Source organism: Polypterus senegalus, chromosome 2 (assembly GCF_016835505.1).
Source record: "Polypterus senegalus isolate Bchr_013 chromosome 2, ASM1683550v1, whole genome shotgun sequence".
NCBI classification, from domain to species: Eukaryota; Metazoa; Chordata; class Cladistia; order Polypteriformes; family Polypteridae; genus Polypterus; species Polypterus senegalus.
Window position 1 is genome coordinate 120,182,911 of NC_053155.1, and position 19,435 is coordinate 120,202,345.

Sequence of the window (19,435 nt, forward strand, 5' to 3'; positions counted from 1 at the left end):
CATTATATAAAATTATTCATATTTAAATGTATAATAATAAAAATATATTGTTTAAAGCATGTAGACAAACTGAGTTCTTTCATTTAACTTGATTTCTGAAAATGAGGCACATACTGTATCTATTGTAATTGTTCAGCATTTCACATTAAGTTCAACTTCTTGACGTCATTAAAATTGAGAGAGAAAAGTTTAATGTTCTCATAAAGTGAAATTAATTGAGATTACATTTTTATGTAGTTTATAATACATTAGACTGTATTTTGTAGTTTAAAATAAAAGTAAGAAATTGTTCAAACTCCATACATCCATGCACTGAACCTGCTAATTACATTTTACTGTCATGGAAATGTTATATCCTTTTTAGAAAAAAAAGTCACAAACTTCACTATTCAGACAAACTACAGATTTCTTTTAAATTAAAAACATTTTTGGCATAGTTTTATTTTGTAGCTTGTATGTAAAACATTTCTTTTGCAGGAAACCTTTATATTTTAATAGACTTTCCTACATAAGCCTCAGGGAGAAGGCAGAGGTCACCTTGATAGGATTGGTGACTGGAGATCTAGGGAAAGCCCCTTCTTATCAGTGACAAATCTACATCTATGATCTCCTACTATCTGACAGTGCACAGTTTACTGGCACTGCCCTACAGCTGTCATTTGTGTTCTCACAAGAAAGTGATCTTATGTCCATTAATTTTCAATTTATTATTAATATCTTTGCAAAAAAGAAAATGTGTATATCACAGTTAAAAGGCTTTTACTTTCTAAATGTAGCCCAAGTGCCACAGGATGAAATTCACAAAAGTTTACTGTATTTAACTACTTCAATTTCATATTAAAATTATGTTTTTGTGGATTAACGTCATCTGTTAGACTAGAGGCAGCTTTTTTTAACTTGACTATATTGTAATACTAGTATAGTGTAAAATAGAAAACCCAAACTGAAACAGCCTGAAGCCAGCTTAATTTTTTCCACTTTGTATATACTGTAATTCTCTTATAGTGTTTATTTATTGATAATTTTTCTAAACATAAGTATTCTAAAAACCTAATTCACTTTCCTAGATTATACTTTTTCTCATGTAGGGAAGGGCCATAGGATTCACTAAAAGCTATTAAAGAGTGGCAGTATTCCTCTGCAAATGGATTTTGAACTTTCTAGCTGGCAAACCCCAGGATGTGTGGATTAATAACATTACTTATTCATCAATGCATTCTTCCACAGAATAGTGTACTCATCCGAATGCTATATTCCTTGTTTACTTTTGACTGTTTTGAAAAACACATCTCTGACTCCAACATTAAATTTAAATTTGTTTTCCTTCTAACACAGTGGTGCTTGCAAAATATTTTTTTCATTAGTGTTATTAAGAGTAAGAAGCTAGTTTTAGACCTCAGGAGGCAAAAAGCAGACTACACTCTCAACAACATTAGATGGGGATACAGTTGTGTGGGTATGCAACTTGAAATGTCTTGTGGGTCTATTTTTATTCAATTTTATTTTCAAAAAAACCAGAACATTCCAATGACATGCTACTCAAACAAAAAAATAATAAAAAACCTAAAAGGTACAACCATTTGAATTCAGAGGAGAAAAACAACAAAAAGGAACAATAAGCAATGGTGTGAAATATACAAAACATATCATGAAAGCTTATTAATGCTTTAGTCCCATAGTCATTTGAGTATGCTCCAAGGTCACTGTTTATGCTCACCACTGTGTATAAGTTTAAAGAGAAGTCCATAATAACTGGTTGCATAATATCCTTTTATGACATATGCTTAGTTACTATCTGTAAATAAATACAGAGAGCTATGAAGTTGGCACAGAATATTACTCTTCTATGGCTGTGTTCTGATAATAAATGACTTAGAAAGGCATACTGCATTGTATAGACCTTTGTCTTTCCATCTGGTGAGCAACACAGAACCGTTGGCACTTGCACCAGTAGATTTATTTTTCTCCCCAGCCACTTATAGTCACAAATACTTGGTCTTGTGTATATATAATATGTATATATACTGAATGTAAAATAAAATATATTTGTGGTATGTTATGATTGTTATTGTATTCATTGTGGTTTATTTCTGTTTCTGGTATCGTGTTACTATCAGTAGTCTGAGGGAGACTTACAAGTAACACTTTCATTGTACCTATGACAAACCTGTGGCTTCTCGTTGCACCTTTCTCTTCGTCTCCTTTCATATTATGTGTGAACCATTGATGTCAATCTAAAATCTGGTTTTACACTTAGTGTCTGTTGCCAGCCTACTCAAACACACACACATACACACAACATTCTACTAGGGTTAGATTCACCAGTTGCCCGAATACACACATCTTTGGGAATATGAGAGGAAAAAAGAGGTGCTCAATGAAAAACTCACATAGGGGTGGGAAGAATGTGTAAATTTCACATGGACAATGATAGGGTACAAGGTTGAAAACTGGACAACAGAGCTAACCACTGTCATTTTTATGTATAAACTTTTTGGTTTTTTTTTATATATATATATATGATAGTTTATTCAAAATGTAGTTGCTTATGCTGTATTCAAATTACCTCTGATGTCTAAGTTGGGAATGACATCACACTTGTGTTGACTGCGTTCCAGTAACATATTCGGGAAAACCAATTGTTTTTGTTGCTGTTTTTGAATAATGACAACTACTGAACAATGCATCATGTGGTATTTTGCACATTCAAACACTGCAGAAACATGTCCAGAAGTAAAAGTTAGATAGTGCTACAGCTTTCACTTCTGTTGATGTGCAATGCAGCCATTTTGGATTTTGAGGTCTGGGTTGGTGGGGCTCTACAGAATTTCTGAGTTGGAAATCTAATTTGTGAGAGCATTCCAGTTAAAACTTCCTACTGGGAACCCATAAATTTCAACTTCCCATTTCAAATGGACCTCAGCATTCTTGTTCTAACCTTTGTTATAATTATTACAAAAAAAAAAAAAAACAAAGATGGGGAATGATTGAAAAACAAAGATGATACGTTGACAAGCATTCAAATTCTAGCATAACCATTACTTTGTAGCCTCTTCATATTCTCCATACAGTGGTGTGAAAAACTATTTGCCCCCTTCCTGATTTCTTATTCTTTTGCATGTTTGTCACACAAAATGTTTCTGATCATCAAACACATTTAACCATTAGTCAAATATAACACAAGTAAACACAAAATGCAGTTTTTAAATGATGGTTTTTATTATATAGGGAGAAAAACAATCCAAACCTACATGGCCCTGTGTGAAAAAGTAATTGCCCCCTTGTTAAAAAATAACCTAACTGTGGTGTATCACACCTGAGTTCAATTTCCGTAGCCACCCCCAGGCCTGATTACTGCCACACCTGTTTTAATCAAGAAATCACTTAAATAGGAGTTGCCTGACACATAGATGTAGACCAAAAGCACCTCAAAAGCTAGACATCATGCCAAGATCCAAAGAAATTCAGGAACAAATGAGAACAGAAGTAATTGAGATCTATCAGTCTGGTAAAGGTTATAAAGCCATTTCTAAAGCTTTGGGACTCCAGCGAACCACAGTGAGAGCCATTATCCACAAATGGCAAAAACATGGAACAGTGGTGAACCTTCCCAGAAGTGGCCGGCCGAACAAAATTACCCCAAGAGCGCAGAGACGACTCATCCGAGATGTCACAAAAGACCCCAGGACAACGTCTAAAGAACTGCAGGCCTCACTTGCCTCAATTAAGGTCAGTGTTCACAACTCCACCATAAGAAAGAGACTGGGCAAAAACTGCCTGCATGGCAGATTTCCAAGACGCAAACCACTGTTAAGCAAAAAGAACATTAGGGCTCGTCTCAATTTTGCTAAGAAACATCTCAATGATTGCCAAGACTTTTGGGAAAATACCTTGTGTACTGATGAGACAAAAGTTGAACTTTTTGGAAGGCAAATGTCCCGTTACATCTGGCGTAAAAGGAACACAGCATTTTAGGAAAAGAACATCAAACCAACAGTAAAATATGGTGGTGGTAGTGTGATGGTCTGGGGTTGTTTTGCTGCTTCGGGACCTGGAAGGCTTGCTGTGATAGATGGAACCATGAATTCTACTGTCTACCAAAAAATCCTGAAGGAGAATGTCCGGCCATCTGTTCGTCAACTCAAGCTGAAGCGATCTTGGGTGCTGCAACAGGACAATGACCCAAAACACACCAGCAAATCCACCTCTGAATGGCTGAAGAAAAACAAAATGAAGACTTTGGAGTGGCCTAGTCAAAGTCCTGACCTGAATCCAATTGAGATGGTATGGCATGACCTTAAAAAGCGGTTCATGCTAGAAAACCATCAAATAAAGCTGAATTACAACAATTCTGCAAAGATGAGTGGGCCAAACTTCCTCCAGAGGGCTGTAAAAGACTCATTGCAAGTTATCGCAAATACTTGATTGCAGTTATTGCTGCTATGGGTGGCCAACCAGTTATTAGGTTCAGGGGGCAATTACTTTTTCACACAGGGCTTGGATTTGTTTTCTCCCTAAATAATAAAAACCATCATTTAAAAACTGCATTTTGTTTTTACTTGTGTTATATTTGACTAATGGTTAAATGTGTTTGATGATCAGAAACATTTTGTGTGACAAACATGCAAAAGAATAAGAAATCAGGAAGGGGCAAATAGTTTTTCACACCACTGTATATTCCTGTAGGTTTTGTCTAAATGCTCTAGTTTACTCTTACTTCCCAAAGATATGCAGATTTAAATTAGCCCAGCTTGATGGTGTACGTCTATGTGTATGTCTGTATACTCTGAGGTGACTGGTATCCCGTCATAGTATCTAGCTTGTGCCCAGCATTGCTGGAATAGCCTTGGGCTTCCTGAGAGGCAGTAATGGAAATTGGTCAGGTAAGTATGTTCTTGTCTCTAAAATTAAAGCAGTGTCCAAAATGTTGCTTTTAGTAGTTTACCATATTGTGTATTTTGATTAGGAATTTATGGTTCTTTTAGTGTAGAGCAGTTCAAATGCTTCTATTAATAGGTATAAATATAAATAGGTATTTATATATATGTTTTTAAATTATAAAGATGATTATTTAAATATGCAGTATTGCCAAATAAAAGTGTTCATTTTGATTGCATTAACAGAGGAATGAAAAAATTGACAAATCTGGTATATGGATAAATAAATTGAATTGATCAAGGTTTTTTTTTTTTTCTTTTAGTTAAATCTAGAACTGCTCAACTGGCGAAAATAAAATGGGTGGTGAACATTATGTTTTATGTGTTACAGGTAAGTTAATGTGTGTGAAATATTATACATGTAGTCAAAACATAATGGCAGTATTAGCCAGGTTGGCAGTCTCCTCAATAATTATTATTCACAAAGTTGATTTCAGTTTAACTTCTAAAGCAAGTTATCTTCCTCATCTAAATATGTTGATAATGAATATCAAATGTAAGAAACAAGATAAAAAGCAGCATGAAGTTTTGGGGCGCCAAAGTCAAACCCTGTATAAACAAAATAAAAAATTCTTTACTACAAGCATTAAATAAGTCTTCTCAGACGAGAGTGTACTTGTGACTGCCAAAAATGGCGGTTTTTTGGCTTTAGGTTTTTCCGGTAGGAAGCGGTGGGTCCAGGTGGGAGGACACCGGAAGTGGCATCAGTGGTTGAAAGGCTGTCAATCGTTCCAGTCTACAGAAGGAGGAACAGAAAAGTAGTCAATAAACTGTGCAACCTCCTGGACTGGCAGGGAATTACCAAAGTCCTTAAGCTGTTCCCTATGTGTATGCGTGGGACATAAGTACCGTAGATCCCCGCGTATAAGATAAAAAAATCTGCCTTAAAATTCATTCAAAAAAACAGGGTTGACTTATCCTTGGGGCAACATAATTTTCCATAGAATTTGGGTAATGGCACAGTGCACAGTGCTTTTATTTAAAACAGTCAATCAAAGTCAGTGTTCAATGTAAACAGTGCAGTGAGTCAAAAGAATTCATTAAATAAATAATCCATAAAGCAAACGTGGAGGTTTAAAAATCAATAAAATAGAGAAACAATCCCTTAAAAACCCGAGGTTAAAACGATGCTGGAAGCAGTCTTTAAAATCAATAAGCCTGGTGCCTCTTTTAAACTAGCGTCTCACCTGCTTCTCCCGGTTGGGCTTTACAGCAGGCGAGACGCTCTCTCAGCAGCTGTCCTTTCTCTCACACACTCAGGTCTGGAGTCCTCCTGATCCTGGCTTCGGTCTGGCACTCATCCCAGGCCTGAGACTTGGAACCTTGGCATCCAGGACGCCCACACCAAGGACTTCACCTCCAAGCCTCCCGACTCCCGCTGCCGTCCTGGCCTTACGCGGACAGTCTTTTCTTCTTTGGTCACTCCACTATACATGATCACTCAGCGGGAGCGACTTCTACTTCAACTCCCAGGTGTCGGCCTAACACCCAGGCTTCCACACATCTGTCTGTGAGCGCTCGTTTGCTCACTCGACCACTCGCACTGTCTCTCTCTCTCTCCTGCTTTCTCCAGCCACCTCCGTCTTTCTTTCTCTTCCTTGTTTTTTTTTTACTCAGATTTTCCTTCGTCTCTAACTGACTCAGGCTTCTCTTTATATGCATAGAGGACATAGCAGCTGCAGCACATTAGCCACAGGAACAATCATGGATGTGGGCAGTCCCTCACCTGTGCACTAGGTGAGAAACGCCCACACCGCAGATCGCCCTGCGGCGCGCTACAGCCACCATGCCCCCTCGCTAAGCCGCGAGCGGTGATTATTTATTTAAAAACTAAAACGGCCTTTGCTAAGAGAGCTGTGGACTCATAACACCACATAAGCCTTTGTTGGAATTTCAAGCATCGGCTGGCTGGTGTACGCGGTTTATGAACAGATATGGGCTGTGCCTTCGTCAGCGAACAAAAATTACGCAGAAGCTGCCGAAAGATCTAGAAGAAAAGGTCAGTTCCTTTCATAAATTTATTATCAAGCAAAGACAAATTTATGACTTTGATCACAGTAATATTGGTAACATGGATAAAACGGCAATGGCATTTGATATGCTGGGGAATCGAACTGTAGCAGGTATTGGTAAGAAGACCGTACTTATTAAGACAACGGGCCATGAAAAAACCCAAGTTTTACCCTCGACTTATACGCGGGTCATAACAAATTTCGTAATTTTCGGCTTTAAAATACACTTGACTTATCTGCGAGATCGACTAATACGCGAGTATCTACGGTAATGTGTTACATATAATTTCTCTTTGCTGTATTTTCCAAATGCATAACTAAATTAAAGGGAGAACCTAGTTGATTAAATATTTTCTGAAAATCATTTCCAATGCAGTAATATTGATGCACTGTTAGACCAGTAAAAATTGTGGCGAAAGCAGGCCATTCAGTCTAACAAACGTGTCTATCTTATTTACCATATTGTCTAAATTAATATCAGTTCAAGATTTTAAAGTCCCTAAATTCCAACTCTCCAACACGCTATTTGGTAATTTATTCCACATGTCTATGGTTATTTCTGTTAAGAAACACTTTCTATCATTAATGCAAAATCTGCATTTGACAAGTTTCCAACTGTGTCCCCTTTTCCTTGTGAAAGAATTTCTTTGAAAGTAACAACTGGTGTTCACTGTACTAATTTCTTTTATGATTTTAAATGTTGCAATCATGTCACCTCTTAATTTCCATTTCCTTAATCCGGAAATGTTCCAAGTCCACCAGTCTCACTTTATAGCCTATTCCTCCCACACCTACAGTGAATACGAGCAACACATACAGTAGCAGGGTCAATAATACATAACAAAACCCCACATCTTACATGACTTTGAAAGAAAACTGAAGCACGCTGAGTAAACCCACCAGAAAAACATGCAAATTCAAGACAGAAAACACCTGGGACCCCATTGCTGCAAGGCAGCAGTGCAACCACCACGCCCCCACATGCTTTAATACATTTAAAGTTCTGAAAACTCTGAGGACTAAGTTTATAACTAGTTTTAATTTCACAAAGACATTTATCGTGTGGTGATTGGTTATGTGGAGAAAGAAAAAGGAAGGATAGGAACTGGAGGTTTAGTACATCAGACAGAGACGGCACGCATGCAATAAAGAAAGCCCGCTCAGAAGAACATCCATTGAATTCTGCGTTCGTGTCTCCGATAACCACATTACGAACGAACATTTACACAATATTTAAGTTAAACCTGTGAGATACCCATTCCTATATCCAGTTTTTTGGAGCCTCGTCACATCTGCCATAAAGTTCTCTACACTGAACATACACCTAGGGACCCCTTAATGCAAAGGAGCAGCACTACAGCCACACCACCGTGCCAACCCGGCCCCCATGTTTAATATATGATTTAATGCATTTCATTGTGAAAAAGTAATCAAGTATTTATCTTAGTATTCTGAATGTTCATAGAGCCGGAATATCACGAAGTCAATGTGCGGTGATCGCTGCCTGCACCTCTCAGTGCAAGTGGAAGTCTGTTTAAGAAGCGCGTAGAGATTAACAACAGGGTCGAGGAACACTTAATATAAAGCATTTAATGCGCTACATTAATTTATGACGGGGTTTGAGAAAATCTAGTAAGTTAAGCCTTCATTTTAAGATTAGGTTTAGTTTGTGAAATTCTACTGACAAAATAAACTACTAGAATAAAGTGGAAATGTCGACTTTAATCTCAACATAAATGGCGAGAATAAAGTCAACATATTGACTTTAATCTCGACGTACATGTCGAGAATAAAGTCAACATGTCGACTTTAATCTCGACATTTAGATTTTTTTTTTCTTCACTGTGTCCGTATTTTTTATTCTCACCGTGGCCCTAATACGCTTCCATATTATGGTAATTTCATTGAGCAAAATTGCAAACTGCATTGTGTTTTGGTGAATATTGTATTACTTCACTGGTATTGATCAAGTAAAAATACATATCCAAGTAATGCTTGTTTAAAATATAAACAAAAATCAATTACTCATTCCTTTACAGGTGCAATGCAAATCTGGTAACTGGTATTTGTAGTTCAGTTTTAATGGAATTAGACCTCCAAAATGAAAAGTTTTCTTTGGAATGTGGAACACCACAACTCCCAAGAAAAGAGATGATTGTGATGTTTCCTAAGTGCTAGCCAGATATAGTTAGACTCACCACAAGCACAACACTGCATTGATCATTACTCTTAGAAAGACCTTAGAAAAGTTTGAAGATACTCTCAGATTTGCGACTTTGTGTGGTTCATTTGGATTTTATGCTTTTGGACTAAATAGTTAATTTAGTGTAACTTAAGGTAGCAGAATCATTTTGATTGTGGTTTGTGTGTGTACACCTAATATAAATATTCTACCTGTTAGAGTAACTGAGTCTGGTGCAAAATAGGTACAACATGTTTACTGTTTTGTTTTAATTGGAGGTACAGTATATGCTAATCTGGAGAATGGCAGAGACACTTTGAGGGCATGTGTAAAACTGTGAAGAATGGTACGTCTGATCTGAATTGAAGTTATGAATTGCCACAGGTTGTATGTGGTTGTCATGGACTGTTCTTAACAGATGTTGTGTTTAAATATGTTAAATGTTACCAGAACATTTTTGGTCAGAATACTGCAAATTGGGTTAAAAGGGTCCAGGTATCAGACGTGTTTAGTGAAGTTATGCAAAATGATTTTCAGATTGCCCAAAAAAGATTCTGGATTACCCTCTGGTTACTACAGCAAGGTACCTGGGACGTCTTTCATGTTCCCTTCCTAAAAAGTTAGATAAGCACTTAACTGAGGATATTTTTGAATGGTTGAAGGAGCACTTTAAGAAACAAATGTAGCTGGAAAACTGTCTCTTCACAGAGGAGGTACTGAGAGAAGCATTTACGAAGACTGGATCAATGTCATGGTTGTGAATTTCTGAAATATGATAAGGCTGTGAAGGTGGATAATGTATGACTAGAAATTCTTAAGGTATAAATATTATTGACATGTTTTAATCAATGTGCATTATCAAAGGTACATGACAGGTGGAAACAGCAGTTGTGTGCTTTCGTCAACAAGGCTTACACTTCTGAGCTCCTTGGGAAAGTCTGTCCTCCAGTCAGCAGGTCTTCCTGGGACTGAAATAAAACAGTTCAGATTCCATCCCTTCTGTGGATTTAAGGACCACTTCTTTGTCATACGACTTCTCTAAGTCCTCAGATGGTATTTTTAAATCCACAAGACCCCTCAAATATATTTGAAAAGGCACAGTAACCCAAGTAGGATATGTTGCCAAAGTATAGGTTTCCCAGGATCACTATTGTTTGGAATTTAATTTCTGTAGTTATGCAGACAGATTTATGTCTGCATAAAGATCTATTTTTTGTGGCTGCAATGCTATAACAAAGGTGTGTCATGTCTCCCCTCCTGTGTATGATTTCTCTTCAGTGGGATAGTAAGATACAAATAAGTTATTAGCAATTTGTATGTTTTCAGATTACGTTATATTTTTGTCTTTATCTGACTGTAATCTCCAGCATGTGCTGAAACAGTTTTTAGCAAGATGTGGAGGCGTGTGGATATGAATCAATATCTCAAAAGCATCAAGAGATCATTATTCTCTACTGGAAAAGAATGGCTTACATTCTGTAGGTAATAAAAGCAGAATTTAAATATTCCAAGTGTAGTTTAGTTGTTGTTTGTTCTAGGCCACAAGACTGTCAAATGGATTGCTACTGGTGTACTGTAGATATTTTACCAGTGGGTGATGGTGGTGAAACATGAGTGAAGTCCTTGAACAATGGTCTTGATTTACAATTCTACATCTGCCTCTATTCTTACCTTTGGCCACAATCTTTTCAGTTAGTGGCCAAAAGAAATAGATTGTGAACCTGTATTCATGTGGGTAGTTCAGAGGCATACTATAAATAATAGCAGCCAATTACCAGTCTGGAGGGACCTCACACAGAATCAGTACACGGCAGGCAGGCTGATTTAGTTATGTAGTAAGGAAGGCTCCTGGGCAACTCTCTCAACAAGTGCACTGGTCAAGACCACTGGTACACTTGAAGGAATGTACATTATCTCATAGGTGGCCTTGGAATTTCAGGAAATTATGTACATTTTTTACAATGAAATTCTTCTCATTATCAAGCACAGACTGTTGTTTTTACTTACGGTTACAGTATATTTAAAGCTCAAGGTAGCATTGAAAAGTAGGAGTAATGTATGTTAACATTCACTTAAACTAAGGTCTGCTTCCAGTAGAAAAGATGAAAATATAAATTTAGTCTTAAAATGCAGATTTTAAAGAAAACACACCCGGGACAAAAGGTATTTTAGAATAATCAAATCAAAGTCTGCCTGACATAGGCAAACTTACTGTACATAAGTATGCATCATAATCACAGCAATTACTGCTTTTATTAAACATCAGCCATTAACAGCAATACTGTCATGTCCATATATTAATTAGTGGTCTTTCTCCTTTAACTGCTGGAACAGTGAAGCATCTTTTATATGTAAATAATTTGATAAAATGTGGGGTACAGCATCTAATGCCTTTGCATCTCATAGTAGCTTTAGTTGTGTGTTGACTGTGTTATGATTTCCAGGACACACAAAACTCATATGAAGGCTTTAATCTTTCAAACTTTGCCTTACTTTCAAAAACAGTTCTGGCTTTCACCATTCAGAAATAGGTTTTTTAGCTTGCACACCAAAAGATAAGACAAACTTAATATTCTCAAAAAGGAAGAGGGCAACCTTTAAAAAATAAAAAAGCCAACAATGTAAAATAGTGACTTTTTAATGTGTGTAATGAATGTATTAAAAATTAAACACAAAAATATAGGAAGTCAAACTGATTACCAGAAATGCATGCCAATAAGTTAACAAATGTAATTCCTAAAATCACAATCCAAATATAAAAAGCAAAGTCTAGAATCAAAGGATCAAAAACAAAAGTACAAAATTTCACTGCCTATAATCCAAATTCAGTAGAGATCTGAACAAACAGACTATTAGCAACACTGTTAAGATTTCTGCCAACTTTTTTAAGAATTGAGGCCAGTGTCACAACTACAATATCAGGATAGCACATTCATTGGGGTCAACATACAGAGGACTAGGAATATATCTCATAATATAAGCCAAATGTAAAAACATATTAAATACAATAACATAAATGTACAAAATAGTGACTAACATATATGCAAAAAAGAGTGAAAAATAAATTGCAAAAAGGAGAAAACATTTTTAGAGACATAATTTACAAATGAGCACACAAAGGACAATAAATTGAACCCATAAAAATAAAGATAGATAGATAGATAGATACTTTATTAATCCCAAGGGGAAATTCACATAATCCAGCAACAGTATACTGATACAAAGAAACAGTATTAAATTCAATAGTAATAAAAATGAAAAAAAAAAAAAATGAAAAAAATTAAAATAAAGGACACTAGAGCCAGGGAATTGGAACCTGGTTACACTATAACAGAAAGTATCACATAACTATTTTAATTTTTTCTGTTAAGAGGGGCCAAACAGGTGATAGACAGTTTCTCATCAAATAACACCAACACTGTTGCTTAATGAACAAAATAATGCAATTTACTCATACTACAAGGATTATGGAATTTGAATATAGACATGTTAGAGTTTAACATAGTTTTTGGGAGAAATACTTGGACTTTAATAGTTCAGGCAAACCTGCACTCTTCATTTTTGTAAAACACACAATTTAAATATCAAGATGAAGAAAATTGTTTTTATGTTGTCTTAATACATATTGTTAAATACAGTAGCTTAGAATTAACAAAGCAGCCCTTTAATAAAGTCTGAATCAATTTTTTAGATTGAATAAACCTCTTTAAAGGTGAAGCCAAACAGACACAAATATGGCACATCTTTTTAATATCTAATGCCAGTTCTTTTTTTGTGCTAATTTCTATTTTCAGAATCTACAGTTATATTTTAAGCAGTCAAAATTAAAATTATGGGTGTCTTTACCATGTGTGATTTGATGATCTGTAAAGTTCCATTTTAGTTAACAATTATAGACATATCTGATCATAATTTGACTATCTGTACTAGTCAAAATATAAATACAAATATACCTACCTGAAAACTCTTTGGAAGTCTTTGAGTAAAGTCATATTGCACACTTGAAATGGCAAGCCATTGTAACATTTGATGCTTTCCTTTGACTAGTCATAATTAGATTTTTCAGAAGTCAAAATGACCTCTTCTCATCTGATCAAAATGTATTTCATTCATCTTATTTGGTAAAAAAAAAAAAATGGGTATAAAATTGAAGGACATTTGGAAACATAAATGAATGTTTCATTTTGAGCATTTTGTTAGCCATTCACCTCTTCTGCCTCATTTCCTTATCTATAGTTAATAATTGTTGCAGGAGTCATTGATCTTTCTCAGATTAATAGAATCACTTAGACAAAAAAGCTAAGATTAAGAAATTAAGTCCTCTCTTATAGTCAATCAGTCATTTTCCAACCCGCTACATCCTAACACAGGGTCACGGGGTCGGCTGGAGCCAATCCCAGCCAACACAGAGTGCAAGGCAGGAACAAATCCCGGACAGGGTGCCAACCCACTGCAGGGCACACACACCAACACACCAAGCACAGATTAGGAACAATTAAAGATCGCCAGCGCACCTAACCTGCATGTCTTTGGACTGTGGGAGTAAACTGGAGCACGTGGAGGAAACCCATGCAGACACTGGGAGAACATGCAAACTCCATGCAGGGAGGACCCGGGAAGCAAACCCAGGTTTCCTTACTGCGAGGCAGCAGCACTACTACTGCGCCACCGTGCTGCCCTCTCTTTTATAGTCCAAATTGATAAAATCTGTCATAACTGAACACACAGAGAAATCAAAAATATTCATAAAATGAGTAAGCGTAAGAAGAATGGAGCTCCCGTGATGATTAGGGGAGAGAGAGAGACATAAATAAATTCTAATGTGTTCTTTTTGGTTTTTGCAAGTTGAGTCTCTACCTCTACCTTGTATGATGAATGGTTAGTGCTGATGTGAAAACTAAAGATACAAAATCTTCTTGTATTATTAACAACACTGTCAATAATAGCTTCAATCACAAATTCTTTGGCTCTGTTGGGGTATTTTCTTTGCATATGGTGTATTCAGGATTAGCATTTTATCTTTTAGCATCAACAAAAGTAAAGCTGAATGCTGAACATCTAATCCATATTTAAATTAGTGGCCTGTGAACTGAGCATTAAACTTTTGATATATTACATATTAGTGTAACTCAATCACTCTGTCTTGTAAAACTTGGTCTTTTGCTGGTATAGGCAGTTTTCAAACACCAGTAGGAGCTGGGGTTTCTGAGGCCACATAAAAATTCTTCAAAGAATGTTGCCTGCCCTGTTCAGTGTATTGTTCCAAACCCCAAGAAAATCAAATGACATCATATTAGTGTAGTAGCCAAACTAAGCCTTGAATAAAACACACTTTTAATTTTTTTAAAAAGAGCTTCTTTATTCCTTTGTGCATTGAATGTATAAAATAAAAATCAACCTGTAGTGTTATGGAGGCATTAAACCTGCAGAATCTGCTCTGCAAAAGACAACAATGTAGCACATTTACAGTGCATACAATATTTGCTGTTTCATTAGTGCATTGTTTATATTTGTGTTTTAAGCCCAGTGGCTCTTCATTGCATATTACCTGTTATTTTTAAAACTATTACCTGAGGCAAGCAAGATATAGAAAATACATAAGAGCAGTATGGTTTGTATAGTATATGGAAATAAGAAATAAACTGATATATGGAGCTAAAGTAAGGTTTCATCTGAAGTACCAAGGTCATCCCTACTCCAGGCAGCATTTCAAGCTTAACATCTTGTATAGTGTAGAGAGTGTACAGAGCCATTACAAAACTTGGTTCAGTGTGAAGTTTCATATTTGTAGGCTTTATACTGAAATTAGTAGTTGACACCTGTTAGACAATAAAATTGTGGAAGATCCCAATTAGACATTTTAATGACTTACATAATAAGTACCTAAGCACAATGAATCTTTTCTTTTAAATGGTTATGATCAGATTTTGCAACAAATTCCTGGGTGTCTAATAATCGATAATGCCTTGTACAAATATATTTTTTGGAAGTTTTAGTGGTCAGAATATTAACATATATTTAGCTGTCTGTAACATATATTATGAAATATTTTTGTGCATAAATGTTATATAAGTAATGTGCAAGAAATGTAAAACGTCATCAAAAGTTCTGAACCTGAAAATGAAAGGGGTCTTCAATGATGTTGATTTTGCAAAAGACCAAAGATTAGGTCCTGTTACTAAAATATGTTAATTACAAGTTTTTAGCATTTGTTGTTTTATAATATACAGTTTGTTGAATGATTAAACCATACAATTATTATGCTGTCACGGAGTTTGTAAGATTACAACAATGTACCTTCAGAGATTAATTCTCGGCAACCAATGTTTACTAGGAGTAGTCTCCTTCCCTGCTAGAGCCAGGAAAAGGAACTGCATAATTCTGTCATGAAAGGACATATTTTGAAGAAAATTGAAATTGAGGATCAAACAGTGACAGTGCATGAGGTAGCAGACAATGTATGGATTACTATTGGGACAGCTGCATCTATTTTTCAGGAACAATTTAACATGATTAAGGTCCACACTTGTTAGGTTCCTAAATTACTGACAACTGAATTGATACATTTTCAAATTCAGAGTTCGAAAAGAAATTGTTGAGCTAATAATTTGGGCTACCAAAAATGTAGGAAATATTTCATAGCTAGGAACAAAGCTTAGATGTCCTAAAGGACAACAATCATAACATTGGGAACACAGTGATTATGTAACACCAAAGGAATTCAAGGTCCAATACAGTGCTGGTAAAATTATGTACACAATTATGTATGATGTTGAGGGTAGTTGATATTTTTGATCACAAACGCATTATATCGATATCTTCCTATACAGTATGTGAGTAGCTATAACTTATCTGCACTCAGTCACGTCCGTCAGTTAAGGTTCATGCTTTGGAATGTTCATACCAATACATTTCACACTTGAAATGACCATGTTATACACTCTTGTGATATTTTATCATTTCATATGTATTTCAAAATGATAGTCAAGCAGTATTTTAAAAAGTGTGGAATTGTTCCAAGAAATAGAAAAAGATCCACAAAGAAAAAAAATACTGAGGGCAAAGTGCATTATTAAATAGGATTTGAATGGAGCTGGTATAGCCTTGTTAATTAGAATAAATAACATTAATTAGAATTTCGTGTGATTAGCTGTGTCATCAAAAAATAAGTTATTGATGAAAGCAGTGTAAGTGACCCTCATAGTGAGTAGGCAAAAATAAGAGTTATGATGTAACAGCAGAAGATGCCAGATGTATTAGGGGTTTGTCAGAATGCATATAGTGGTTTGTCACCCAGTAGAATAAATTTGTTTTTTTGATTTTCTGCATATGTGAAATCATGTATTGAATAAGTTTCACCATTAAATACAGATCAGCAAAAATAATGTCTGTTAGTTTAATATAATTTGTTTTTTGAATTATTATTAGTGACTTGTCAGTTCTACTACTACGAGAGATGTTCAAAAAGTTTCCACACTTTTTTTTTTAATTCTATTTATTAAGAACTAGCAAAATACCCATGCTTCGCAGCGGAGAAGTAGTGTGTTAAAGAAGTTATGAAAAATAAAAGGAAACATTTTTTTTTTAAAAATAACGTAACATGATTGTCAATGCAATTGTTTTGTGACTGTTGTTTTGGGACGCAGGCCGCAACACGCAACCATCAACCCCCAACCCCACCTCACACAACGACCGAGCTGCAGGCTATGGACGTATGTATGTACGTAAGTAGGATTCAGTTATGATCGTTACACTTAGGATTTCTAAATGAAACCTGCTTAACTTTTGTAAGTAACCTGTAAGGAATGAGCCTGCCAAATTTCAGCCTTCTACCTACACGGAAGTTGGAGAATTAGTGATGAGTGAGTCAGTCAGTGAGGGCTTTGCCTTTTATTAGTATAGATTTCAAAAACAAATTAGACCACTTTTCTACATAGTCACCATCATTTGCGATGCAGTTTTCCCAGCGTTGTACCAACTTTTTAATGCCCAATTACTACTTCTCCAACCTTCACCATTTCCAACGAAAATAATAAAGTGTGCAAATGTTTTGAACATCTTTTTTATCTTTGATTTATATTAACAAATAGTGTAGTTTATTTTGTATACAAATCCATTATTACTATGCATCTAGCTGTAAATGTCCCAACAATAGTATATTATTTGTTGTTTTCAAGAGCGTATTATTTCTTTTCTGAATGGAAAGTGTAATTTTATTGAATATGTTAATGTTACTATTTCATTTTTTTAGCTATACGTGTCTGACAATTACTTTGACTTCCCTAGGCTACTTTAATGATTTCTTTAATATGGAAGTATTATGCTGATCCGGTTACTGTTGTACCAAGCAAATGGATTGCTCCTCTTGAACGTCTTGTTGCTTTTCCAAGTGGAATAGCAGGTAGGTACATTTAAATTGGGACATGATGAAAAAAATGCCTGTTCAAATTGACTTTAATTAAGCAAATTATTTGAATTAGAGTATCATCTAGACATGTGTATGCATTTAAAAATACAATTAAAACCGCCATTGATGTTATTGCAGAGTAATAAATAATTGATTAATTATACACTTTGTACTAATTTTAGTTGTATTGTGCTTATAATAAATTAAAAAAGTGGTTTGCTATGCCTTATTGGCTATGTTTGACTTGCTTACACCCTATGCTGAACTGTTTTCTTGCCTTATTCTAATAAGTGAGTAGTATGCATACCAAAACTTTTGTAAGATATTGTAATTTAATTTGTAAAGTATTTACTAAATATGTTTAATATTTCCAGGTGGTGTTGGAATAACATGCTGGCTTGTTGTATGTAACAAAGTGGTGGCACTTCTCCTTCAGGCTTTTGGCTAAGAGGGGGTGAATGCCATGTTATCTACCTTCTGTATTGTATGTAAGGCAGAATACTCGAAAAGCCAAGAGTTCTATAGTTTGACAAGAACAAATAATTTAAACGGCAGTTGTTCAGTAAACACCTCTTTCTGGATGCATTTGAAAGGGAACTGTTCGCTAGTTCTTGATTTTGCTATAAAAACTCTAAACAATGAGTATAGTAATTCCATGTTTATCTTTATAAGGGAAATGGTCACAATAAAAATGTAAAATTAACTAGGCATTTTGGGGAATGCTTTGCATTTTTCATCAACATACAGTATAGTGACTCTGTACAGTATTCTGACTTTTTGTACTTACACACTCTGGACAAATGAACCTTACAATGTAATTTTTGTGTAAGTGCACTTTAATTTTGTTCTAAAAGTGTTATTCATTAAATTATTCAAAACAAATATACCATATGTTGATGAATTAAGGTATTATGGTAAAACTGCCTGACCAAATGTGCACTGTTACGAAGCAGTTCAGCTTTAGATCATTGAATTAATGTAATACAGACTACTATACTATATAATGATTCTAAGATAAGATAATTTTCAAAATACATGATAATATAGAAATATATACTAAAGCTATTAAACTTTCTATTTCTGTTTCTAGTGATCTAGCCAGTAAGTGCAAAGGCTATCTATACATATTGCAATGTTATATAAAAATGTTTTTTTTGTTTTTTTTTATATTTATGACACTTAGCTCAAATTGTGTTTGTGTACTGTGTGGCTATTAAATAGTCAAAAGTAAATTTATTTATTGTTTGTTTTGTTTTCAATAAATCTTTTGAATCCCAAAATGACTGAAACTATGTGAAATTGTTCTTTTGTCAGAAGTGCTTCTTTGATGCCAGGAAATTCTAGTTCTGCCATTAAGCATTGTTGAAGCATTGCATCAATAAACCACATCTAAACAGTGTTGACTGATTTGTTCTCCCAGTTTAGTATGGGATTAACTCACTATGATCCTTCTTTTTTTTATCCCCGGTGCAGTGTGTTAATTGAGTATTAGCAGTGCGTTTAGGCCAGCTTCTTCCTAGTCTTTAGTCCTTTTGCATTGTATATCTCCAAGCTGCCGGGCTTTCTCTGGGCAAAACAAAATGCATTTAATAAACATGCTGAAAATATGGTTTAAGACTGCTAGAACAGCATTTACCTCTGTGAAATTAAAATACACATCTATTTACCAAAATGTTCTTGCTTAAATAACTTAAGTTTTCTTGTGTAAAGAAAAAAAAGTGAAAACATTTTCTGTCTTATGATCTTATGCAAGCACATCATCATAAAAATATACTATAATATACAGCATCATCTACCTGAAATAATCATTAACGGGTCTAATTAACCATAAATATGTAAGCATTTTTAATACCTTTTTATTCCAACTACTTTCTGTACTTTCCACCAATTTAAATAA

General features: G+C 35.1%; 1 protein-coding gene across 1 annotated transcript in view; it reads left to right on the forward strand.

Moving 5' to 3' along the window:
• get1 (guided entry of tail-anchored proteins factor 1) overlaps window positions 1-18,827 on the forward strand; it is a 56,338-nt gene extending 37,511 nt beyond the window's left edge. Inside the window, exons 3-5 of the mRNA XM_039744490.1 lie at window positions 5,201-5,268; window positions 17,418-17,532; window positions 17,913-18,827. Coding sequence (XP_039600424.1) covers window positions 5,201-5,268; window positions 17,418-17,532; window positions 17,913-17,986 — 257 coding nt within the window. The 3' untranslated portion in view covers window positions 17,987-18,827. The remainder of the gene's footprint in view (window positions 1-5,200; window positions 5,269-17,417; window positions 17,533-17,912) is intronic.
• The last annotated feature ends 608 nt before the right edge of the window (window positions 18,828-19,435 follow it).